Consider the following 25,904-nt stretch of genomic DNA (forward strand, 5'->3'; position numbering starts at 1 on the left):
TAAACAGGTTGACAATAAAAACTGATTTTGCTAATACGTTTATGGGCGTGAAGAATGTATTTTAACCAACTATAAAAGTAGAGACCAAAATGCTCACCAACAAATTAATAATAAAGAAAATTTTTTTAGGATAGTTTTTTAAAGTTTTTGTCATAAAATAGCTATCAATGAAAAAAATGACCAAATTTTTTTTATTAAAACGTAAAAATACATTTTACCTTAGAGTTAACTAATTTAGACTTAGGATTTAGAGTTAAAGGGTAGATATTTAGAGATATGGTTTCAAATTTTAAAAAATAAAAAATAAATATTAAAAATTTCAAAATAAAAAAGATTATTTTGTCATTTTTCGTTTTTAGGGCTATTTTGTAACAAAAACTTAAAAAATATTATTCGAGAGAATTGCCTAATTATAAACCATCTCATTTACAACTAAAATTGGTTATTTGATTTTAAAAATGGTTTAAGACACTAACATACTCCATTGAAAATGACCTAATAATTAAAGTTTGTTCAAGCTAGTGTGACAAGATCACAACAACTGATTGCAATCTAACCATCTTATCCTTTCTATAATGAACAGTCACTATTACAGCTCATTCCATGACAGAACAACAACCATATTTTTGTTTAAAAAAAAAAAACAAAATCAATAAAGAACAAATATTCGATTTTCCAAATATGCCCTTATTTCTTTGTCCTCCTCTTCTTATATAAGCAGGAACCATCCAGAACTTAATCGGTACCCTTCCAAATTTTCTGCATAAATTATTTTCTCATCCGTCTTGAAACAATTCAGAAAAAATTCTTTATCACAAAGCAGATTCCATTTTCAAATTTTCCCGGGAAAAATGAGAGAGATCCTTCACATACAAGGCGGACAATGCGGCAACCAAATCGGAGCCAAGTTCTGGGAGGTGATCTGCAACGAGCACGGGATCGATCCGTCGGGAAAGTACGACGGCGACTCCGATCTTCAGCTGGAGCGGATCAACGTCTATTACAACGAGGCAAGCGGGGGAAGGTACGTACCACGCGCTGTGCTGATGGATCTTGAGCCGGGAACCATGGACTCCATCAGATCCGGTCCTTTCGGACAGATTTTCCGACCGGATAACTTCGTCTTCGGACAATCCGGCGCAGGTAATAACTGGGCCAAGGGTCATTACACGGAGGGAGCTGAACTGATTGATTCAGTTCTCGACGTTGTTAGAAAGGAAGCTGAGAACTGTGACTGCTTACAAGGTGAGAGATAAACTGATTGTCCCTTTCCTCCATGTTTCTTTCTCGATCAAGCTTGTCTGGTTTTGATGCTTGTGTTATTCAAACGTTTGATCGAACTATGTTTTTTTTTTCGGGACAAATGATCGAACTATGTTCGTGATCGTGATGAGAAACATACTCTTATAAATTACACATTATGATCACCAAAATTTAATATTTTTATTAAAATTTAAGTGTTACAGTCTTCTAAATCTTTGAAGAGAGAGCGTTGGATAGCCGATCCTGAGATTTAGACAACTATAACATTTAAATTGTAATAAAAATATTATATGATCACCAAAATATAATTTTTTATTAAGAAAATTTAAATGTTATAGTCGACTAAATCTTTGAAGAGAGAAATGGATAGCCGATCCTGAGATTTAAGACTATAACATTTAAATTGTAATAGATCACCATATTTAAATGTTATAGTCCCGACTAAATTTCACCGAAAAGAGTAATAGCATAGCCGACGAGATTTAAATTAACTGACTTAAATTCTGATAAAAATATAATATTTTGGTGATCATATTATATTTTAGTTTGTAAAAGTTTACCCAAACGAATGTTGAGTATTTTCCTATTGATTTCGTGAATTTGAAAACATTGTATTTTCATAGTTACATGATTTCTAAAGGTAGTACTGATTTTCTTGAACAGGGTTCCAAGTTTGCCACTCATTGGGTGGAGGAACTGGTTCTGGCATGGGAACGCTTCTCATCTCCAAGATCAGAGAAGAGTATCCAGATCGTATGATGCTCACGTTTTCGGTTTTCCCATCTCCTAAAGTCTCTGACACAGTCGTGGAGCCATACAACGCTACTCTCTCTGTTCACCAACTTGTCGAGAACGCCGATGAATGCATGGTTTTGGACAATGAAGCTCTCTACGACATCTGCTTCCGCACCCTGAAACTTGCCACTCCAACTTGTAAGTCATATCTTCCATCAAATGACCTCTAGCATGCGTCTAATATATTAAAATGTTAATTAATGTTTTTTTTTTGAAACTAAAAATGTTAATTAATGTTAAAGATGGAATATGACGTTACTGACTATATAATATGACGTTACACATTCATTAGTGGTATTAGTTGGGTTGCTCTCCTGTTCTTGTCTCTTGTAAGATAAAAAGTAGTCTTAAATGTTCTCATGTCTTATCATTAAACAAACATTAACATATACTTTGGTTTCTTAACCATCAAGCTTTAATTTCTTACATGTGACACTACACTTGTGTTCTGTTTTGGACATTTGCAGTTGGAGATCTAAACCACCTGATCTCTGCAACCATGAGCGGCGTAACATGCTGTCTCCGTTTCCCTGGCCAGCTCAACTCCGACCTCCGCAAGCTCGCGGTCAACCTAATCCCCTTCCCTCGTCTCCACTTCTTCATGGTCGGTTTCGCACCTCTCACATCCCGCGGCTCCCAGCAATACCGCGCCTTATCAGTCCCGAGCTCACCCAACAAATGTGGGACGCCAAGAACATGATGTGCGCCGCAGACCCAAGACACGGACGCTACTTAACCGCGTCAGCGATGTTCCGCGGCAAAATGAGCACTAAAGAAGTGGACGAGCAGATGATCAACGTCCAGAACAAGAACTCTTCTTACTTTGTCGAATGGATCCCAAACAATGTCAAGTCCAGCGTCTGCGACATTCCTCCCAAGGGTCTCTCGATGGCGTCGACTTTTGTTGGTAACTCGACTTCGATCCAGGAGATGTTTAGGAGGGTGAGCGAGCAGTTCACGGCGATGTTTAGGAGGAAGGCTTTCTTGCATTGGTATACAGGAGAAGGGATGGATGAGATGGAGTTTACTGAAGCGGAGAGCAACATGAATGACCTTGTGATAGAGGGCGGAAGCTACGTTGCGTAAGGGAACGGGGGTTGATCGATGAACAACAGGTTCAGACGATCGAAAGAGATGAAGAGTACTCCTCTTCTAGCTATCAAAGCTCTAAAACTCAATATTCTTATTATCAAAAGCGTGTCTTACAACGAAGTCGTAATCAACTTATAAATAAAGCCAAATAATAACTGAAAACTAACTAGATGTTTATCTCTAATAAAACATGCTTATCTCAAATAAAACCAACACCAAAACCGTAAAGGATAACTAAACCCAAGAGTGGCTTAAGGCCCAAGAAACAAGAGATGCGCTGCATCACCTTGTGGCTGAGTATCAGCAGTATCAGGATGCTACAGCGGATGAGGAGGAGTATGAAGAGGAAGAGGAAGAGCTCGAGGCTTGAGATCTTTAGATCGTTAAGTTTGTTTTCGTATTTCGCTATTGATCTTTATTGTTTTGGGTGTAAATTGTAATGAAAACTAATTTGTGGGTGAATCTGTAAAACAGAAGATGAGGTTTTGCCGTTTTGGTCCTGATCTTTCTTGTTTCGGTTTATATATATTGTTAAGGTTTGGTTTTAAGCTCTGTTTTACCCAACACTTCTGAGTTCTCACCATGGAAGCATTCAACCGTGGGTTCAACAAGACGCCGAGAAACATCAATGGTCGAGTTAAATCTACATTTTCCCGTGTCTTTGATTGATCCATATATTTTGATGGATTAAGTTATGCTTTGTTAGAATGAATTAAGTTATTATCAACTAGTAAAAACCACATTACATTAGGACTAATGAATTTAGTTTTCTAGTTACTAGATGAATTATAGATCATGTTTTAAGCAAATATAGTATGCGTTATTTACACAATTCAAAAGTAGTTTTCTCTCCTCAACCATTCGGTGTGGCTAAATCTAAATATCAATTCAATATTCTTTGAGAGACTTTATTTCGAAGCAATGAATAAAAGAAGGGTCTTAAATAAACTTACAGAAAATAAATCCAAAAATGTACAAAATTATAAACTAAAAGGACTACATGAACAAATAGAATAAGATTGAGAAGTTATAAAGCTCTGGCCGACAGACACAAATATTTCTCTTCCCAGCCTCCCCTCCGTCTCTTCCCACTCTCAGCCTAGCAGGTGAAGTTCCCTTAGCTTTTGAGTTTCGTGTATCTACGTTGGTTTGTTGTCGGAAAAGCTATAATCAATTGGAGATTTTAGGTTTAGTAAAGGTGAAACCTTTTATAGTCTGACGGATTCTTATCTAGGGTTGTTTTAGGAATTTGAAAATTTTCACGGTGAAACCTCTCTGTAGACTGTGTCTGAATGTTTCTCGTTCCATAGTTGATGTGGGAAGTTAAGAAAGTTTTGATCTTTTTTAGTTCTCTGTTTACTGCATCATCGTGTAGAAAGTTAATAGAGAAAGGTATGTCCTTTTGATATTGAGTAGGTACTGTAAAAAGATAATATTGGCCAAGTAGCAGCGCAGAGGATGGGAGCAGCAGAGACTCTAACTGATCCCTCAAGCCTATGTGAGTCTAACTATATGGGCAACGGTGATTTGTCTGACACGGATATGGTGATTACCGTGAGAAACACCCTTGCTTCTGTCCAAAACGTGAGTGTGTATGCTTCTTTCTTGTGCTTATGTGTTTTTACATATGTTGATGCTATTTTGTGTTTTATGCTTTTAGGGGGAATGTTACCGTTACGATGAGCTTGTTAAAACTATGCAAGCTACCAAAAACTCTGATCTTGAAGCACAGCTTGTGGTGGTGTTCCTTTTTCTTTCAACGAGAGTATTTTCTTCGTCTTCCCTTTTTTCCTTAAGTGTTTTTTTTTTTTTGGTTTGGCAGACAGCATTGAAAGCATTGTCAAGCTCTGTGGCTTACTTAGATATCATTCACCATGAAAAGCTTCTTTCTTTGGTAAGTTTATAAGCTTACAGTTGCTTTCTAATTAAATTTAGTTTAAGATAATTGTATTATTATGTTACAGGTTTTTAGAATGTCATTGTGGGATCTCAAACCTCATGTCATGGATGCTTTGGTGGGTCTACTCATATCACTGGTACACAACTCAACACTTACCACCCTCACGCTGGACTTTTTTATTTAACATGTATGAGGAGGTAGCCAAGTTTTTGTTTTGTCATCACAGGCTGTCACTACAGGAAAGTATCTGGACCCTTGTCTGAATATGCTCGTACGCCACTTTTTGCCACCGGATTGGGTGATTAGAAGACTTTCGCAGCACCGTGTAGTGAAACAGAAGATGGAAGTTCTTTCTCATGTTCATGAAGCCCTTCTGAAAATCTGTATTTTGTTTCCTCGTGCTCCCTCGAGAATATTAGACATGCTACCCAAAATAAACAAAAAGGGCCAAGTGAGTTTTTATTTTTATTTGATTTAGTGGCTAGCTTTTGCTGAAGAAAACAAACAATGCTACCGTCATGCAGGTGGTAGAGATATTTGTGGAGAACTTATTAAAGCTGGAGAATAGTCTAATGGGACAAGATGATGGCAGCAAGATTTTTATGATGGTGATGGAGAGGCTACGAGATATGGATGTAAGTTACATAATATGTTTTATTACACATAAAGCCATTTAAATTAATGATGTGCTGGTGTGTTCATTTAGTTGGAGATTGATTGGGATGGTATTCCACAAGATGACTCAAGTAGAGGTTTGTTTGATATGGAACTTGAAGATGCAGTTGAAGATAATACTATGAAAGAAGGAGACGAGGTAGGCTCAGTGTTTGTTTTGACTATAAAGCTAGCCTCTGAATCTGATATAATATCTATTGCAGTTTCAAGTGGGATCTCTAACATCGGATGGAAATGTAATTTTTGAGTCTTTGGATAAATTGATGGTCTTATCTTTTGATCATCTTGAATCCTGTAAACTTGCTGGTCGTTTGGATCAGGTATGTCACCAAATAATAACTTCCTTTTTTTTTTTTTTTTGAATGAATGTTAAATTTATTCAAAAAAGCCTTTATACAACAAGTGCATGCTGTATACTAGAATTAATCACTAGCTACCTTTTCAAATATGAACTGAAGCCTATTTACATTCTAGTATAAAACCAGTATTGCATTAATCTCTCCATACCCTTAGCCCCACTTCTACTCATCAACGTGATCTTGTTGCGTATCCCTTTATCAACCATCCTTTTAATAACTGACAACTGCATCTTCTTCTCCCCATGAATTACCTTATTACGCTCTCTCCAAATTGCATAGAGCACAATCTAAAACGCATAACGAAGGCAAAACCGGCTCATCTTCTCCCTTTTCTCATCTGAAATGATCGCAATGATTCCAGACCAATCTGTAGTATAGGAACTACACAATATCCCTTTTGTAACATACTCCCATACCTGAGACGAGTATTCACACTGGAAGAACAGATGGCTTCTCGATTCAGAGGCATTTTTACATAATACACATACTGTATCAAGTCCCCTACTCCATATAGCCATCTTATCTAACGTTGGCATTCTATCTCTGATAGACACCCACGCCATAAAAGCAAATTTAGGAGTAGCATGAGGAAACCAGATAGCACGTGCCCATGAGACTGGATTCTTACTCTCTCTCAGCAAATACCAAGTTTCCATCGTAGAGAATTTCTGTTTAAAACCAGTTTTACCTCTCCACAGATTACTATCCTCCTTCTCAGGCACAAGATTACTTGCAATGATGTGCAGTTCCGCTTCTATAACATTTAACACACCTGTGCGATGTCTTCTTCTCCTTCGAACAGCTAATACTGCTTCCGCCAGTGTCGCATCCCTTCTCACACCCATCTCAATCACACCTCGCGGACCCAAAACATCAAACAAAGCTCCTTTATCTGACCAACTATCGAACCAAAAGGAAATATGTCTTCCATTACCCACCTCTCTCCTATAAAACCTCTTAGCCACTTCCCTCAATTTCAACGTTTTCCTCCATATCCAAGAACCTACCTGAGTTGTAGACTTCACCTCCCAAAAATTTTTCCCTTTAAGTAAGTTTGCTTTGATCCATTTACCCCATAATGAATCTCCAGTTAACAGTCTCCAGATCAGCTTCAGCCCATTCACTCTATTTACTTCTCTTAAGTTCCTTATACCCAATCCACCTTCATTCTTAGTGCAACAAACATCACTCCATGCTACTTTAGCACTCTTTGTTTTAAGGCTTGGTCCAGTCCAAAGAAAAGCAGCACAGATTTGCTCCACTTCCTTCACACAAGCACTAGGAAGTCTGAATACCGCCAACCAAAAGTTTGCAATACTCAGTAGCACAGAGTTTATAAGCTGTAATCTTCCGGCATATGACATAAACCTACACGTCCATGAGCATACTTTACTTCTGATCCTTTCCAACAGCGGAAGCCAATCTTGCGATCTCATACTTTGGGTCATAAGAGGGAGACCTAAGTATCGCACTGGTAACTCACCAACCGCAAACGGAAAATTCGTCATGATACTACACTTCTCAACCTCCTCTACACCCGCCATATATATCGTTGACTTCTCCAGACTAATCCGTAATCCTGACCAAACTTCAAACTCTTCAAAAACAGAAAGAGCACCTTCTATTGACCTCTTTGAACCCTCAACAAATACCATTAAATCGTCAGCGAAGCAAAGGTGCGTTATAGAGAGACTCTTACAACCCGGATGGAACTTGAACTTATTTTCTTCTACTGCTTTGTCAATCTTCATAGATAAAACATTCATACAGAGCACAAAAAGATATGGTGACAAAGAACAACCTTGACGAAGCCCCCTTGAGCTCTGAAAATAGCCTGCAAGATCCCCATTGACTTGCACTGAAAAAGAAGGGCTTGTAATACAAAGCTTTATCCAATGTATGTACTTCTCCGGAAATCCCAATACACTCAAACTCTTCAGAACAAAATCCCACTGCACTGAATCAAATGCCTTTGAGATGTCAATCTTCATTAAGCACCTAGGAGTAACCGTGTCTTTGTGATAATTCTTTACAAGCTCTGAGGCAAGAAGCACGTTTTCCATGAGAAGCCTACCCTTTACAAACGCAGATTGAGTCTCAGCAATGATTCTTGGCAGCAAAACCTTAAGCCGATTAGCCAATATTTTCGAGACAACCTTGTAAAGAACATTACAACATGCTATCGGACGGTAATCCTTCATCTCCATCGAGTCTAGCTTCTTAGGAACAAGAGCAAGAATAGTAGAGTTGACTCCTTTTGGTAGAAACCCAAATCTGAAAACTGACTGCACTGCTATCACAAAATCTTGAGAGATGATCGACCAAGAGGTTTTAAAGAATTCGCAGGAAAACCCATCAGGACCCGGAGATTTATAGCTAGGCATAGCAAATAGGACCTTTCTAATCTCTTCTGCAGTAACTTCAGCTTCCAACAGATTACAATCATCCATAGAGCATCTGAACTTGAGTAAATCTTCCAACTCATCCTCATTTACTCCCTTATAATTCTCCGGAATCTGATTAAGAAAATGAGCAAAGAAATCCTCTGCCTCCTTCTTAATTTCTGAATGCTGATTCACCACACATCCATTCGCACATCTGATTTCTCTGATCATATTTTGAGCTTGACGAGATTTTATGGCTCTATGAAAAGTCTTGTTGTTTTTGTCTCCAACGTCAAGCCAGAACAACTTTGCCCTTTGCTTCAAAAAGTCCTCCTCAAGGCTTGCAACATGTAGCCATTTACCATACGTTTCTGCCTCTTCTTTAACCGCCCCTTCACTTGGGTTCACTAAAGTAACATTCTGCCTCTCACATAACAAATCAAATGCCTCCTTTGCACGCTTTGTTAAATTTCCCAGCTTCTCTCTACCCAACTCCCTAATCAACGGTTTTAGACCTTTTAACTTTTTCGAGAATCTGAACATAGCAGATGTTGAATGAAAAAGTCTCTCAGTAGAATCCCAATACGTCTGAACCATAGGGAGAAAAGATGGAATGCTACCAATTGCGTTTATATACTTAAACGGACGCTTGATCTTCTCACTTGATGCCAGCAACTGCACCTTACACCTCATATGATCCGAGCAACCTCCAGCTTCAAATACTGAATACGCGTTACTGAATCTTCGCAATGCCACTTCATTAAGTAGAACTCTATCCAGTTTCTTACAGATTACCCCATTCTCCCTCTTATTACACCACGTGTATTTTGGTCCTTGATAAGCCATATCCGTAAGTTGACAATGCAGAATCAAACTCTGAAACTCTCTCATACCACCAGTAATCCTACCCATATTCTCAAATCTTGAACTCTCAACCCCATCCAGTATTTCATTGAAGTCACCCATAATCATCCAAGATTTATTTCTAAAACTCGGAGAATCATGGTGAAATGCAAGATCCTCCCATAAGACCTTCCTCTCCTCCACTTGATTACTCGCATAGATACAAGATACATAGAACTCTTCCTCCCCTTCCATCTCAACCAAACATGTGATAATCTGGTCCGATTTATATACAGGAGACATACGGACCGAATCTCTCCATAATAACCAAATTCTACCTCCCTGACTGTCCTCATAATTAGTAATTGATGACCAATCCCTGAATACCTTTTTTAAAATTTTCTCTGATTTTCCTTCCTTCACCCTAGTTTCCAGAATGCAACCAAATCTCATCTTCTTATTCTTCACCCACTCAGATACGACGAAATGTTTCAAATCTTTATTAAACCCACGAACATTCCAGAAGAAGCACGCCATAATTAGAGTTTTCGTCGAGAAGACCGTTTGCTCTTAGGTTGAGCCTCTTGAGCTTTTGTCTTCTGACCTCTTCTACTCCCTTTTTGCATAGCTGCCTTATCTTTTTCTTTTGTATGTTGACACAATATCTCATCTTCCAACAATTCCCCTTCTAAAATATCCATGGCTTCAACATCCATACTTTCTTCTTCCTCTACCTCCAATGTTTCTGCAATTTCTCCTTCCTCTACTTCATCAACTGATAATACAGAATACTTCGACGCCGAAATAAGAACTTCCCCAGCATCTCTCAGCGGAGTTTGAACTCTCCCTACTTTATCCCCCGAGACAGTTAACCAATCATTTCCTTCCTTCCTTACAGTAGCAGAACCATCATCCTCCAAAACAGAATCTGTGCCAGCCTTGAGCTCCAATCCCATAACTTGATCTTCCTTCACTGGACTAGCATCTAAAATCTGCACCTCAGCTACTTCCTTTTCTATCTTCTTTCCTGATTCATTCGCAACAACACTCTTTGCTTCCTTTTCCCCTGTCTTATAATCTCTTTTCTTCATACTACAAACCGTCTCAGTATGTCCCCATTTCTCACACTGAGCACACCGAGATGGCAACCAAGGATAGTAGAATTCCGCAGTGAACTCTTTACCCCCCATCATAAAATCTATCTCCTTTGGCAAATGCTTTGAAACATCAACCTTTACAAACACTTTCGCCTCTTCAAAATTTGAACAGGCTATGGTCTCAGGATGAAGTCGAACAGGGAATCCCACTGTGCTTGTCATAAAGCTAAGAGCCTCCCATGAGAACGTATGAAGAGGAATTTTACGCAGATGCACCCACATCGGTATAGCTTCCTCCTCAGGCGTCTCTTCCTCTGCCTTCGGCGTCCATTTCTTCACCACCATTGGAACCCCTGCAATATTCCACATCCCTCTTCTGATTACTTTCTCCCTAGCCTTCATACTTGTAATCTTGAATCGCATAGTCTTAGCATCCACATCATAAACCTCCACTTTTGAACTTGAATCCCCGTAACTCCAGATCTTATTCACCACCATATGAACCTTGGCTATATGAGGCGCGAGATCTAGAAACTTCCCTACAACAAATTCCTCCCACAATGGTGTTGTTTCCGAAAGAATATCCTCAGGAAACTCCACCTTATTCTTCCCATCCTTCAAAACGATATCAACCTCATATTTCCTCAAAACCCGTTTATCCTTCACTTTTGATGCCCAGCTTGGAATCCCTTTCTGCAAAACGTCAACCTCCGAATCCCGAACTACCCCTGTAGCTTCCCCTACCACTTTAACCTCCCGATCTATCTCCAGTGGATCAGATGAGCTCGGCGAAGCCGCCGAAATCATCGCGAATACCAGTCTCGAAAGTCGCACTCAAAATCGCCCCAAAATCGCTTTTAGCAAAACGGTGCGTTTTAATGAGGATGATTATTATCCATATTAACAACATTAGATCATAGTTTGTTACACTAATAATAATAATAACTTCCTTGCCTTTACGTGCTCATGAATTTATCATTGCTGATCTGTTTTAAATGCTTTTTGGCTAGGTGTTTGAAAAGCTCTTCGAGGCATTTGAGCACTACATTATGGATATACACAAAACAAAAGTTTCGCAGGTAGGCTACACAGCTATATCACGGTCCTCACATGCAGATGACTCATGTTTTAGACTCACTTTTTGCAATTCGTCTGCAGTTTCTGATGTTCTATGCATGTTCACTGGATCCTGAAAACTGTGGTGTGAAATTTGCGATTAAGCTGATGGACATTTTCCTCTTCAGCAACAAGCTACCTACAAGGCAAGTTTCACCTTCTCATTCTAAGGTCAAAAATTATCTCATTCTGACAAACTTGGTCTGTGGTTTTGTTTCTTCCTTTTTTTTAAATAACAGGATGAGTGCTATGGCTTATCTAGCTAGCTACTTGGCTCGTGGGAAGTTTTTACATGTTTCCTATGTGGCTAGCATATTAAAAAGGTTTGAAACGATTCCTAATACCTCAAATATAAATGTATGATCTAACTGAAAACTTAAGTCTGTTGCAACATTGATTTAATTGTGTCTATTGTCTAAAATTTTTAGGTTGGTAGATGAGTGTGCGGATCACTGTAGAACTTGCAGTGATGATATTAACTCTAAGGCACATCAGATTTTCTACTCCGGATGCCAGGTATATACTGCTTTCAATCCCAAGCTCTACCAGTCACAAAATTACACATTGATCATTTGCTTAGATCATGTTCTGTAAACACAGGCGATCATGTATGTGCTCTGCTTCCGGATGAGATCCATCCTAGCTGTTCCTCGCTTTCGGTCTGAGCTTATACCATTGGAGTCAATTTTAATGCACAAACTAAACCCGTTAAAGGTGAGTTTTATATATACTCTGATCCCATTTGTTTTTTTTTTCACCTAAACTTAACTGTTAAGTATCAAACGCATGATAATAAGCTTTGCAACCGATTTTGTTTTTGAGAATAGGAATGCCTTCCATGGGTAGTTGCAGAGTTCCTTAAACAAGCTAAAGCAGGTGGTCTGTTTGTCGTCTCAGACTCCTTCATTTTCGATAAGCTACTTGAGTCTGAGCTCTCCCGTGGGTCTAAGAGGCTTGATGCATTCTTCCCCTTTGACCCTTGCTTGCTGAAAAGCTCTAACAGGTTTTGAAAACTTTCTCTGATTCTTTTGCTCGTTCTCCCAATGAATCATGTGTCTTAAATGGTGGTCTTGGATGATATTGAAGCTTTATCTCCGGGAATTTCATCTACTGGTCGATGGTGAGACCGACCTATGACGAAGATGATGAGGAAGATGTTGAGATCATTGTGAATGTGGATGAGGAGAGTGATGAAGAGGAAGAGGGTGATGTTGATCATGTCATGGACAAGATGTCCATAACGCCTAAGCATTATTTCATGAACGAGATGGAAAGAGAGAAACTTCTGAAAATGCCTTCCGTAATCAGACCTTCCATTAGTCCTCAATCCTTATGAGTTTGTTGGATAGGGTCTCTATATGCAATTTTGTAGCAATATTTATCAGTTATTCCAATAGACTTAAGAATTTATAATATATGGAAACAATTGTATTCTAAGATTACAGTTCAATATATTTGCATTTGGTTAGAAGATGTTTTTGAATCAGGAAATGTGTAATCCAATAGTATTCTAAGATGAAAAAGACTCGGTGATAGTTTTCAGTTTATGACAAGGACCATAACAAAATATTCTGCAACAAGATATCAAGAATGTACATATGATTTAAGAAATAAAAGATGAGAAATAATATCATGAGCGTTACAATATCATTCCAGCCTTTAACTAAATTTACAATTATGATTAGAATTGCAAATTTATCAGGAGAAACACCAAATATCTAAGATGTTACTACCTGTTAGCCATGATGCTACTATATACTAGTTGTTTATTTTACGGTTATTCGAGGACGAATCTTCTCTAACCCGGAGAGAATGATGCAGATAAGTATTTGAAATATTTTCAAATATCTTATTGTTTATTTTATTAGTTATATTAATTTTAGATAATTATCTTTATTGTTTTAGCATTTTACGGTTTTATTATATATAGCCGTCTAGGCTTAAGTTTGTATTGAGTTGATGATTGATTATTAATAAAAGTTAAGAGATTTCTCTTTTGTTCCTTGTTTTCGGTAGATCATAGATGATCTCAACGAATTTAAGAAGACATTGATCTTAGGTATTCTTAGACTAAATAAGATCTTTGTGATTATTCTAGTTTTCTGGATATTCTAAGAATCAACAGATCTCTAATTCTATTTTATAAAGTTTCCGTTACATCAAAGCGATATATGAACACCACACCTGGTTTAATGTACCTCAAATTAGAACAAAACATAAACCGAACCGTACCGGAAGCTTCCATGATTGGATGACTCACACAAAGCGAAAGGTGTATTGCTAGAGACTAGGGCAACGGGCAGAGATGGGGCCGAGTGAAACTAGTGGAGATGAACAAAATGAGAAGATATTCGGGCAACTATTCAAGATCTGCCCGTCATTACCTACTAGTGGCTGTCTCTTCCGTTCGCCACTTGTCCTAATGGCAATTGCCTTGGGTTTATTTTATTACACAGCGTTACGTATCGTCTCCCTCACTCCATATGTTTCGTAGTTTCCAGAGTTGACCTATCCAGTGAGAGTGTCAAAACGGCATGGTGTCTATCAATGGTGTAGAAGAACGCTCTGAAGTGTAAAGGTTAATCTTTGAAACGGCAGGCTCTCTGTTTGTCATTTCGTCTCTTTCTTTAAGAGCCAAAAGAAAAAGGAGAGACCTTTATCGATTTTGTGAGGGTAAGATCCAGAGATTGCATCAGCTTCAACATTTATTATAAAATCCAGGTAATTCTTTTGTTGTTTTCCCACCACGATTTTTAAAAAATTCTAGCTTTGGTGTTCTTGTACTGCTTCTTGGATAAGCTTTTGCTGTGAAACTAGAGGTTAAGATTGGTACCCTTTTTGGTTTTAGCTTGATGGGTTGCGATTAAATTCTCAAGCTTTTAGCTTCCAAGAGATTCATTCGTGTACTGACTTTGTTGTGCTTTGTTGTTATTGTTGTTGTTACAGTTTGTCTCATGAGACATGACTTCTTCAGTGCATGAGCTCTCAGGTTTTGTTTATTTCTTCCTAGTTCTCTTATGCTCTGGTTTTGTTTCTTTTCGTGATCTGATTCTTGGTGGGGTATGTTGATTTGCCAGATAACAATGAAAGTCATAAGAAGCAAGAACGTCCAGATTCCCAAACTCCACCACCGGTTCCTTCAGGACCGTGTTCTGAATCTATAGATACAAGCTCCGTCTACTCAGAGCCGATGGTAATTTCCCTCATCCCTATAAGTACTTGTGCCGGACTAAGTGATATTGCTTCTGCTATGTGATGTTTGTGTTTAGTCTTTTGTGTGATACTGCTTCTGTTATGTGATGTTTGGTTTAGTCTTTTGTGTCATTTTGCTTCCTGTTATGTGCTGTTTGGTTTAGTTTCAAGTGATTCTCCTGCCTTTGTCATATAACACAGTTAACAACAGAAGCAATATTTTTGATACTTGCAATGTCAAAAATAAATAAAAATTGAGGTAATAATACAGACAGGAATGTTTTGATTTCTTTCGTCCTGTTGTAAACATTGACTGCTTTACACTACAGCCCTCAGATGCAATTGAATAGTACTGAATCTCAAGCATTGCTAAACTTTTCAACCTTTTCTAGCTGAGAATTTTGAGATGCTAAGGTGTTTGTTTTGAAGGCGCATGGGCTCTACCCGTATCCAGATCCTTACTACAGAAGCGTCTTTGCACATCAAGCGTATCTTCCACATCCATTTCCTGGGGTATGTATTAGTACCCCTCAGCATCGATGTCTTGCCTTCTGAAGCTTTTGTTTTACACTTTTGTAAGTTTTTATTTTTTGCAGGTTCAAATGCAGTTAATGGGAATGCATCAACAAGTGGTTCCATTACAGTGTGATGCAGTCGAGGAGCCTGTGTTTGTTAACGCAAAGCAATACCACGGTATACTCAGGCGTAGGCAATCCAGGGCAAAACTTGAGGCTCGGAACAGAGCCATCAAGTCAAAAAAGGTGAAGTAAAATCTTTGATATGTTTGGTTGGTTGGTTACTTCCCTGATATGTGTCCTTATCTACTTGTGTTTCAGCCATATATGCATGAGTCTCGGCATTTGCATGCGATAAACCGTCCAAGGGGATGTGGAGGCCGGTTTCTGAATGCTAAGAAGAAGAATGGAGACCGTAAGGAAGAGGAGGAGGAGGCAACCTCTGATGAGAACACTTCAGAAGCAAGTTCTAGCATCAGGTCTGAGAAAGCAGCCATGGGTCCTAATGTCAGTAGATCTTGAGTAAAGGCTCCTGCACAACAACAAGTTTAGTTTTGTATTTTGGGTGGATGTTTGTATCAGTGGAATATTGTTTTTATTGTTTTGGACACTCTCTGTAGACTGTGTATAGGTTTATTATTGCTTGGAGCAGATAGGGTGGTGGTTTTGTTTGAGTGTTTAGAAATAAAACTGAGCAAGGAAATGAATAGTGTGATTGAATGTATTGTCTGTGCCAAAACAAATATTCTTTGGCAATGAATTGATGTTTTGGAAAACTTAACCAATGTTATTAGCTTTGTTTACTATGATTTTTTACTTTGATTGAGGATTAAATTTAGAGTTTGAATGGTCACTATGCACTAATCCGTTGCAGGCACAAAAAGAAAAGGAAACATGAGCGTTGCAGGTTTAGTTTTTGGTATATGCAATAGTTTATGGTTCCTAAGGATTCGAATTGTGTAGTGGGAGAAGTGCAGTCCATATGCACATTCCTCCCGTATTAAACTCACTATTAAGGTTTTTTTTTTCTGTTTTTAAAATGTATTTGGTGAGAGATTTACATGTAATTCAATATTTTTCCATTTTTTCATGTTGTTCTTCTGTTTTTTTTTTCTTGGTCAATAAATGATTATGTTATAAATAATTAATTTAAAAATATATTTATCTGATTTTACAACTATAATATTTATATTAAATTTTACTTACAACTTAACAATACAAAATTATTATTGTCTTTTTAGTTCCCTTTTTATTTTCATCATATAATTTTTACATTTACTTAAACTATTATATTTATTTAATGTGTGTTTTAATTATAATATGTATTATGTAAATATTTATAATATTGTATTTTAAATATGTATACTAATAGAAGAGATATATATTTCGTTAATTGCTATTGTTTTTCTTCATATTTTGATTTTAAAATCATAATAATATGGTTTAGTGCAATATTTATTATCATATATATATATATATATATTATGTGCGTGTTTAGTTTTTTAATTGTAATTTATAATTTAAATGTATAACATGTTTTATTTAAGTTATTTTTACTATTTAAAACTGAAATAATTTGTTTGATTTGTTTGATCTGTCCCGTTTAAACTATTTTTATCATTCAAGATTCAAAAACTAAAAAACTAAACTTTCAAAATTAGTTAAGAAAATCTAAAATTAAACACAATACAAATATGGTATTTTAAAATCAAAAATCAAAAACCAAAGATTAAATGATTTTTAAAATAAAATTTACTTTTTCTAAAATAAAATTTACTAGTTTTGAGAACAATTATTTGATTTAGTTGATGGAAATAATAAAACTAGTTCAAGTAAGACTTTAATATTCATTCTTAGAGCAAGGCTAACAGCGTTTTTTATTGAGTATTTAAGTAATAAAAATAATTAATCGTCAGAAAAATTAGAAAAGAGAAGAAGATAAATTTTTTTTAAAGAGATGTGTTTAGAACATTTTACTACTCTTTGTCTCTTTGATGTGTACCAGTCATTTTCTCATTCATTGATGTACTCGGTAAAAAACAAAGTTTAATAAAAAAAAGTTCATTAAATACTAATATTAATTTCAGAGAATTTTTTTAATAAAAATCCACGGCTATGAGGTTGCCCTTAATTTGAATCTTTTGTTCTACCATATCCGTTAGGTAGAATTTTTACCTTAATTTGTCACTTCACTGTGCACTAAGCATAATCATTTCATTTCCAGACAGTTTATATTTTTCAACTCATGTTTTGTTGTCTTGCTCCTTTTCTATGTAGTATTTATTTATAAATTCTGATTTAATCAGGTTTCTTAAAAGCATTGCTTTGTTTTTCAGACAGCTTCTGACTGAAGGTTGGGTTGTTGGCTTATTGCGCTTTTAGTTACTACTCTCTTTGAAGTTAGACAGTTGCAATTTTAAAAGACTTTTAAACAAAACTAAAGTAATCTAGTGTAATGTATACACATGTGTTTCCTTCTCGAGTCTCTATGTTAAGGAAATTATTGACAATTACGAAATGTTCTCTTAAAGTTATAAATAGATATATCAATTTGCTGACTAATCATGTCAAACTTATGATATGATTGATGTTCTTTAGAAAAAAATCCAAAATATGACATAAATATGTAATACTTCACTGAGAGATTTGGCGTTGACATAAACAATTCATATAAACTAGTGAACCGTAAAATTGAAAACCTTAAGATACATGACATAAGAATATGTACTATATAATTCTTTTTAAAAGAAAAGTATTAGACAAATGAAAATAAAATGTTTTTTTCTTATCAGAGAAAAGAAAGCAAATTATGTTAATTAACAGAAAATAAATAACAAGAATATACAAGATATTTTTGAATTGTTTCCAAATGTCGACTGCATCAAAAGCTCTAATGCTCTATGCATTCTAAGTTAGGTCCCATACCCATGCGATTAAGTGGTGTCAATGTGTGTGTAAAAAAGTATGGTACATAAGTTTGGTGTGGATGAAGATATATAACTCAAGATTATAGGAATGATTGCAAAGAAAGTTTCATATAGGTAAAGAGAGCACAGTATAACGCATTTTTCGTCATATTCTTTGGTTTTGAGGTGTGGGATCTATACGTACGATGGAAGGTCTACTATATTATTCCTTTAGATACATTTCTCTCAATTCCTGTCTAAATTCATCAAGCAGCATACCATTTCGCACAATCTGCATCTCGATTCTATGTTATATTGATAAAAACACATTTTAGTGGCGCTAAGAACATTCTGGTTTTGATATATATATGTGATGATGCCAACTCGCAATCTCTTTTTGTTAGATTAGAGAGAGCATAGTTAACACTAGTAGAAACTGAAACCAACTCGCAATTTTTCTTGGTATATCAATATATCATTTACTGAGATGTGAGATCACACCATTAATCAGCGGTAGACTAGATTCGTAGATATAAATGCATGGCTATGTGATTATTATGAGTCTATGAGGGTTCCATTATTTGATTGATAGAATATTAAAAGCTTCTGACTAACGGATCCATTATTTGATGGAAACGATCCTCTTCTAATCTTCTTCGTGGTTCTTCAAATCAAATTCGATGATGTCATATGACGTAATGGAGAAATTATATTTGTGCTACGTCTTTTGTAAGCTCAATTGTTAACCTCATGGCGAGTTATATCCACAACCTTTAATCCCACTTATAGTTGTATGTATTTTTTTTGGATCAACTTATAGTTGTATGTATATATGGCGAATATGATGGATATTATATTATGGATACAATATATGCATGAGCAGCCTATCAAACTTGGAGACTTCCTTTCTATCCATGCCTGACTTTACACCTCTATCATGCCCATGCATGGGTCCCTCTCTCCACCTCTCTCTCTCCGAACACAATAGGAACAGGAGGGAGAGAAAGATGTGAGATTGAAGCAAAGCAAGAAGAACACAATTGTGACTTGTGTCAAAAACAGGGCTTTTCATTTGACTTTTTTTCATTAACTTTCATTTCATTCCATAGAGTGGTGTAAAAAGACATGTGCTTTTCCTTTCCACTATGTGATTTCAATATCATTGCTGCGTCGATTTCCCATTTATGGAGCAAACTCATGTTTTGTTTTCCGTTTACTTTGTATTGTATATATGGAGTTCATAATAAAGCCTTATTAGCTATATATTATTATGAATGCTTTATTGTTGTTAATTATCTAGTTTATAAGCTACATTACAAGTTACTTATATATAAAGTTTTGATAAGCTATTATTGATGCATTGTTGTTGTATATAATTTTATAAACTATATAACAATAATTCTAACGGAATAAGTTGATACGTGCTAATTTACAGTTAACTAAAAACGTCATTTATTATTATAGAGATTTATTTTAGTATTATGTAAACCAATTTTTGAAGTTACGTACAAATCCATGTAAATCTTGTAGTGATATAATGCAAAAGTAGTGTTCAGCGCAAATTGATCTCTGATTTCGATCCAACTCTGACCAACCATTATATACTTTGCATCGTACTTATTAAGAATATAATGAGATTAATTAAGTATTAACTATTAACATCTGAATCAGAGAAGATGAAGATGGAGAAACAAGATTGAGCTGAGATGGTGAATCGAGGAAGAAGATGAAAATAGAAGTTTGTTATTCCTCATAATCATAAAATGTACATGTGTATTCAATATATATATGCACGGTTAAGCTAAAGGAACCTTAACCAATACAAACCAGTTACTAAACCGGAATATATACTAATACGCCCCTCTCAAGTCTTTATCATTGGAGCTTGTGGAAGATAAAGACTTGACAATGACAAACGAGAGAGAAAAGAGTTGAAGGGACCCGGATGCAACGGTTTGGTGAGGATGTCTACTAACTGATTGCCAGTAGTGACATGAAAAGTCTTCAACTTGCCGGCTTTGAGCTGATCACGAACAGTATGACAATCGATCTCAATATGCTTAGTACGTTCGTGAAAGACCGGGTTGTTGGCAATGTGAAGCGCTGACTTGTTGTCACAATACAACTTAGCTGGACCCGTGACTGAGACATGAAGATCACGAAGCAACTGTTGAATCCAAATCAATTCACAAGTTGCCAAAGCAAGACTGCGATACTCAGCCTCTGTACTACTTCGACTCACCACAGCTTGCTTCTTTGACTTCCAAGATATCAATGAGGTACCAAGATAAACGCAAAAGCCAGTAATGGAGCGACGAGACTCTTTGCAAGTAGTCCAGTCAGCATCAGCAAAGGCGTTTAAACACAGCTCAGAGGAAGATGAATACATCAAACCTTGTCCCGGGTTGTTCTTGAGATACCGTAAGACCTTATGCGCTGCTTGTAGATGTATATCAGTCGGTGCAGATAAGAACTGACTCAGCTGATGCACCGCAAATGTAATATCAGGTCTCGTGATGGTTAGATACAAGAGACGACCAATAAGTTCTCTATAGACCTTAGCATCAACAAGTGGTTTGCCCAAATCCTTTGTAAGATGCAGAGTAGGATCCATTGGAATGGAACTTGGCTTACAGCCTAGAAGACCAGAATCTTCCAACAAATTCAACGTATACTTTCGTTGACAAACCGAGATACCTTCAGCAGATCGTGCTATCTCAAGACCAAGAAAGAAACGAGCTTGTCCAAGATCTTTTATCTTGAATTCAGACCGAAGAAGTACTTGTAAAGAAGCCACTGCAGCGTTATCATTGCTAGCTATCAGTATGTCATCCACATAAACCAAGACAGCAACAAAAGAGGATGAAGTATGCTTCACAAAGAGCGTGTTATCTGCAGGAGACTGAATGTAGTTAGCACCCAATAAGACTGAAGAGAATCGCTTATACCACTGGCGAGAAGCTTGTTTCAAGCCATATAAAGACTTCCTGAGGCGACAAACAGGATTTGGAGGAAGTTCTACACCAGCAGGAGGAGTATAACCCTGAGGTAAGCGCATATATATCTCTTCATCAAGATCTCCATGTAGAAAAGCATTTGAAACATCCATCTGATTCAAGCTCCAGCCATTGATCGCAGCAAGACTCAGAAGAAGCTTGACACTTGTTAACTTCGCTACAGGCGAGAAGGTATCAAGATAATCAATACCTTCTTGTTGTGTAAAGCCCTGAGCCACCAGACGACCCTTATTACGTTCCACTGTCCCATCAGCATTGTATTTGATAGTAAAGATCCATCGACAACCCACTACATTCTTACCAACAGGTAAAGAAACAATATCCCATGTTCTGTTTTGCTCCATAGCCTCAAGTTCCACATTCACAGTCTTCTTCCACTTATCAGATTTCATGGCCTGTTGAAACGTTTTAGGTTCTGTTTCCATCGAATAAGAATGAACATCAGCTTGAAAAACAGGATTAAAACGATCATAAGAGACCACAGATGATAAGGGATAAGGTGTTTTGAATGATGGTGGAAATGAAGGAGAAGTAACAGATGAAAAAGGAATAAGGCAACAAAGGTGTGGAGGTAAAGTAAAAGAAGGACGAGATAGGCGAGCTGAAAGTGGAGTATTAGAAAGAAGGGAAGCACAATGATACTGAGACAGATAAGTAGGAGCTTTAGTAGTTCGTTTTGGCCTAGATACATTCTCAGGTTCTATACGAACATCTTCTACTACATTCCTATCAGTGCTAGCATTGTTATGAGTGTGTGAACGTGTAGCAGTAGGCATAGAAGTGGAACAATCACCATCCGTCATGATAGGCATTGACTCTACAAAGTGTAAAGGTGCAGGCATTGGTAAAATTTTATTAGGAAACATATCAACAGATTTCGATAAGAGTTCAGACGTTTTAAAAGGAAAAACTTTCTCATGGAATACGACATTTCGAGAAATCTGAACAACATGAGACTCCAAATCTAGAACTTTATATCCCTTATATCCTGATGGATAACCAAGAAACACACAAGGCACTGCACGAGGTGAAAATTTTGTTCGATCTATAGCATGAGTAGAAGCAAAGCACAAACAACCAAAGTTTCTTAACAAAGAATAATCTGGAACTTTCTTGAGTAATTTTTCAAAAGGAGATTTGTTATCTAACAATGGAGAAGGCATACGATTGATCAAGAACACTGCAGTCATCACACAATCAGACCAATATTCCAAGGGCACATTTGATTGAAATAGCAAAGAGCGAGCTATATTTAACAAGTGTTGGTGTTTTCTCTTAACTACTGAATTTTGTTGAGGAGTATAAGCACAGGAGAAGTAATGAAACATACCAAGTGTTTTAATGAGATCAGTAAAGGCCAATTCAGGTGCATTATCAGTTCTGATTGCTTTGACTTTCATGTTGTATTGAGTTGAAATATGTTTAAGAAACAATGGAAAAATAACCGAAACCTCTCCTTTATTCTTTAACATATAGATCTATGTTACTCTAGTACAATCATCAACCAATGTAAGGAAATATCTATAACCTTCTACTGATTGAACACTAAATGGCCCCCATATGTCTAAATGAACCAAATCAAAAGGAGATTGAGAAAGCGTATTATGAGAAACATACGCAAGACGTCGTTGTTTTGATAATGGACATATTGTGCAAGGAGTATTATCAGACGCTACATGTGTAAATGCTGGTAAACGTGAAGATAGTTTTTGCAAGATAGTAGTGGAAGGATGCCCCAAACGTTGATGCCACAAGTTGCTATCAGCTGACACAGAACCACAGAACACAGCACTGCGAGACGATGCATGACTAGTAGTATCAAGAATGTAAAGATTGTTGTATAAGCTACCCTTCCCAATCATCAAGCCCCGAGAAAGTTCCTGGATTAAGCAACCATTAGGAAAGAAGTGAGCAGCACAAACCAATGTTTTTATTAGACTACTCACGCTTATCAAGTTGAATCGAAAATCAGGAACAAGCAACACATCATAGAGTATCAAAGAAGGACTAATCTTAATTGTGCCTGTGTGTGTAAGAGGAACTTTAAGACCATTAGGAAGAGTTACTGTAAAAGAAGACACATGTGTAAAACTATCAAACATATCTAGAGCAGAACAAACATGACTAGAAGCTCCACTATCTATTATCCAAGCATCATGTGGAAGTAGGGAAGGTAGAGTTGAAAGGCAATGATTTTGATATAAAAGGTTGTGATTTTGAAATGTAAGATTGATAGAAGGAAAGGGTACTGTACCGGATGATGAATGAGTACTCATCAGACCATGTTCTGTAATCGTGGCTTGTGGAATTGAAGATGATGAGGAAAGAGCTTGAGGCTCTGAAACTCGAACATGAGCATTGAACTGAGAGATCAAACTCTGTATCTGTTGAGGAGTGTAGCTCTGTAGATTGAGATCCATGCCACCACTAGTCAAATGAGGAGTGACTGGCGGTAAAGAATAGTAGCGTGAATCTGGATCAGCACACACATTCGCAACTGCATTAGCCATCTGAGAAGAAGTTGGAACCAAGCTTTGATTCTGATATTTCGGCTGAGACTGCACATTCTTGGACTGAGACACATTCTTGTTCTGATAAGTACCATATGCTCTATAGCCAGGGGGTAGTCGTGTAACTTGAAACACTTCTGAATAGTGTGACCAGCCTTACCACAATGTGTGCACATAGGTCGTTGTGCAGTCCGTCCAGCATTATAAGCTGCAGCATATGCTATTTCATCAACACCCGAAGCTTGTGGAACTGTAGGCAAAGGAACTACTGCTTGAAAAGCCACATTATCAACCGCAGTAACTGGTCGTATAGACCTCTGACGTTCATCCTGAGTCACAATATTGAACGTTTCTTCAATGGTTGGAATGGGTTTAAGCATTAGTATGTGACGCCGAGTGTGTTCATATGATTCATTTAGCCCCATGAGGAACTCCACAAAATTTCGATGTTCTTCCCAAAGCGTAACGAGCTCCGTATAATAGGTAGAAACATCCATTGAACCCTGCTCAATCTTACTCAAACGTTGCTCAATATCAAAGACCCGAGGAGCATCATCTTGCTTGAATCGAGAAAGCAAATTGTTCCAAATTCCTTCAGCCGTGGAGATAAAGAGCAAGCTCTGAGCAATCTTCTTTGACACAGAGTTCATCAACCACGTCGCCACAATGTCGTTACAACGAGACCAAGCACCATAAACACGATGCGTAGGAGATGGTTTAGAGATAGTACCATCGATAAAGCCGAGCTTGTTACGAACGTTCAAAGCCATACGAACTGAACGCCTCCAAGAGTGAAAATCCGCAGCTGTTGTCAATCGATCTGTGACGAGCACCAAGCCAGCATGATCGTTATGATGTAGATAGTACGGATTCTCATAAAGATCGGAGACAGAACGAGTCGAATCTTGAGTCGTAGCCATGACGAAAGTTCGCAAGAAATCGATTACTGAGATGACGAATCGAGATGAACAAGCACGAACAAGACGCAAACAATCAGACGTACGAGAAGATCGCAAATCGTAACGGCCAAGATACAGAACAGTCGCGAAAGAGAAAGCAAAGGAAGACTCATGAGGAAAAGAATGAAATCACAGCTCAACGAACGAAGCGGAAGATTAGTGTATTGTGCTCTGATACCATATTAACATCTGAATCAGAGAAGATGAAGATGGAGAAACAAGATTGAGCTGAGATGGTGAATCGAGGAAGAAGATGAAAATAGAAGTTTGTTATTCCTCATAATCATGAAATGTACATGTGTGTTCAATATATATATGCACGGTTAAGCTAAAGGAACCTTAACCAATACAAACCAGTTACTAAACCGGAATATATACTAATATTAACGATGGTACGATCACCTAATCAACTTTCATTCTCCCACTCGATGTTATCTGTTAAGTGATGACTTTATATATTTAGATGAACGCGGCCATTCCATAGGCACAAATGTTGGGTTGAGGTTGTGAGATAAGTTTCAATTCAACTGATCATAATTAATTAATAACACTGATCAGTCTAAATCCCAATTATACACTAGGCTAGACTCATTGTACTTATATCAAATTATTCAAAAATATCATATTAGTATGTCTATATCATTTTCAAAGTTTTTTTCGAACCTTGGCTCCATGAAATTAGGGTTTTCTTTGGTGGCATCTATAACCTCGAACGTCAAAATACCATTGACAAATAAAAAGAAAATGATCTTCTGTAAAAAAAGACATGCAAAAATGAAACGGAATACAACGTAGAGCTACATGCCCATTTGTATGTATGTATGCATTTTTATATGATATGTCTGTTATATGGAGCTCCAAAAGGAGGTATATCAATGGTGGAAAATGAGACCAACTAATGAAAATAATTTTTTTTTCAAAAGAAAAAACATTCAAAATTTTGAATTCAAGCAATGTATGTAGTGTGTGACATGGGAACAATAGTAAGTGGATTTGCCCCAGTGGGGTACTCTTATGCTCCATGCCTCTTGCTAAAACAAAAGTTGGCACCACAAATAGATAAAAATATATACTATTAATAAAGCCAATTATTATTTTGTAAAGATAGATATTGTCAAATTAAAAGGTTTGACATTCTTTTTTTCTCCAGCAACCCAAACTACCAACTCTATTTATACTTTTATTCTTCCCTTATTATGAAAGCATCCAAAGCCTTTGAGGAAAGAGCACTGCATATGTATAATGTGTTATGGGTCCTAGAACTCTCTTCCTTTCAGAGGA

At 37.1% G+C, this 25,904-nt stretch overlaps 3 protein-coding genes across 8 annotated transcripts; all 3 read left to right on the forward strand.

Moving 5' to 3' along the window:
• Positions 1-344: 344 nt before the first annotated feature.
• Positions 345-3,316, forward strand: LOC103867806 (tubulin beta chain-like). Its single transcript, XM_018659385.2, is given in 4 exon segments — positions 345-1,245; positions 1,927-2,196; positions 2,526-2,714; positions 2,717-3,316. Coding segments are annotated over 4 exon segments (1,281 nt in total). The 5' UTR covers positions 345-851; the 3' UTR covers positions 3,145-3,316.
• Positions 3,317-3,434: 118 nt separating this feature from the next.
• Positions 3,435-13,047, forward strand: LOC103867422 (RNA polymerase I-specific transcription initiation factor RRN3). Of its 4 annotated transcripts, none has more exons than XM_033292882.1 (16): positions 3,435-4,256; positions 4,567-4,740; positions 4,811-4,888; positions 4,973-5,044; positions 5,115-5,186; positions 5,277-5,501; positions 5,575-5,685; positions 5,757-5,864; positions 5,929-6,045; positions 11,419-11,487; positions 11,567-11,670; positions 11,764-11,847; positions 11,953-12,040; positions 12,125-12,238; positions 12,352-12,527; positions 12,611-12,860. In XM_033292882.1, the coding sequence occupies exons 2-16, from the start codon at positions 4,609-4,611 to the stop codon at positions 12,858-12,860; spliced, it is 1,800 nt and encodes a 599-aa protein (XP_033148773.1). In that variant the 5' UTR covers positions 3,435-4,256; positions 4,567-4,608. The 4 variants fall into 4 exon arrangements, with proteins under 4 accessions (XP_033148773.1, XP_009143744.1, XP_033148771.1 ...); XM_009145496.3 differs by having other exon boundaries at positions 4,567-4,734; XM_033292880.1 differs by having other exon boundaries at positions 4,811-5,044; positions 12,611-13,047.
• Positions 13,048-13,952: 905 nt separating this feature from the next.
• LOC103867423 (nuclear transcription factor Y subunit A-4) lies at positions 13,953-15,955 on the forward strand. 3 transcript variants are annotated; one of them, XM_033292885.1, is made up of 6 exons: positions 13,953-14,245; positions 14,446-14,513; positions 14,602-14,717; positions 15,146-15,229; positions 15,313-15,477; positions 15,553-15,797. In XM_033292885.1, exons 2-6 carry the CDS (start codon positions 14,486-14,488, stop codon positions 15,751-15,753), a joined length of 594 nt encoding a protein of 197 aa, XP_033148776.1. In that variant the 5' UTR covers positions 13,953-14,245; positions 14,446-14,485; the 3' UTR covers positions 15,754-15,797. The 3 variants fall into 3 exon arrangements, with proteins under 3 accessions (XP_033148776.1, XP_009143746.1, XP_009143745.1); XM_009145498.2 differs by having other exon boundaries at positions 13,956-14,343; positions 14,471-14,513; positions 15,553-15,884; XM_009145497.3 differs by having other exon boundaries at positions 13,958-14,245; positions 14,471-14,513; positions 15,553-15,955.
• Positions 15,956-25,904: the final 9,949 nt, after the last annotated feature.

Source organism: Brassica rapa, chromosome A05, assembly GCF_000309985.2.
Source record: "Brassica rapa cultivar Chiifu-401-42 chromosome A05, CAAS_Brap_v3.01, whole genome shotgun sequence".
NCBI classification, from domain to species: Eukaryota; Viridiplantae; Streptophyta; class Magnoliopsida; order Brassicales; family Brassicaceae; genus Brassica; species Brassica rapa.

Bases quoted from the DNA above. Each gene is read 5' to 3' on its own strand.
- LOC103867422 (XM_033292880.1), top strand. From the start codon at position 4,609: ATGGGAGCAGCAGAGACTCTAACTGATCCCTCAAGCCTATGTGAGTCT. The intron at 11,848-11,952 runs GTTTGAAACGAT...TAAAATTTTTAG, and splicing joins GTGGCTAGCATATTAAAAAG to GTTGGTAGATGAGTGTGCGG. The intron at 12,041-12,124 runs GTATATACTGCT...CTGTAAACACAG, and splicing joins TTTTCTACTCCGGATGCCAG to GCGATCATGTATGTGCTCTG.
- LOC103867423 (XM_033292885.1), top strand. From the start codon at position 14,486: ATGACTTCTTCAGTGCATGAGCTCTCAG. The intron at 14,514-14,601 runs GTTTTGTTTATT...TTGATTTGCCAG, and splicing joins TTCAGTGCATGAGCTCTCAG to ATAACAATGAAAGTCATAAG. The intron at 15,478-15,552 runs GTGAAGTAAAAT...CTTGTGTTTCAG, and splicing joins GAGCCATCAAGTCAAAAAAG to CCATATATGCATGAGTCTCG.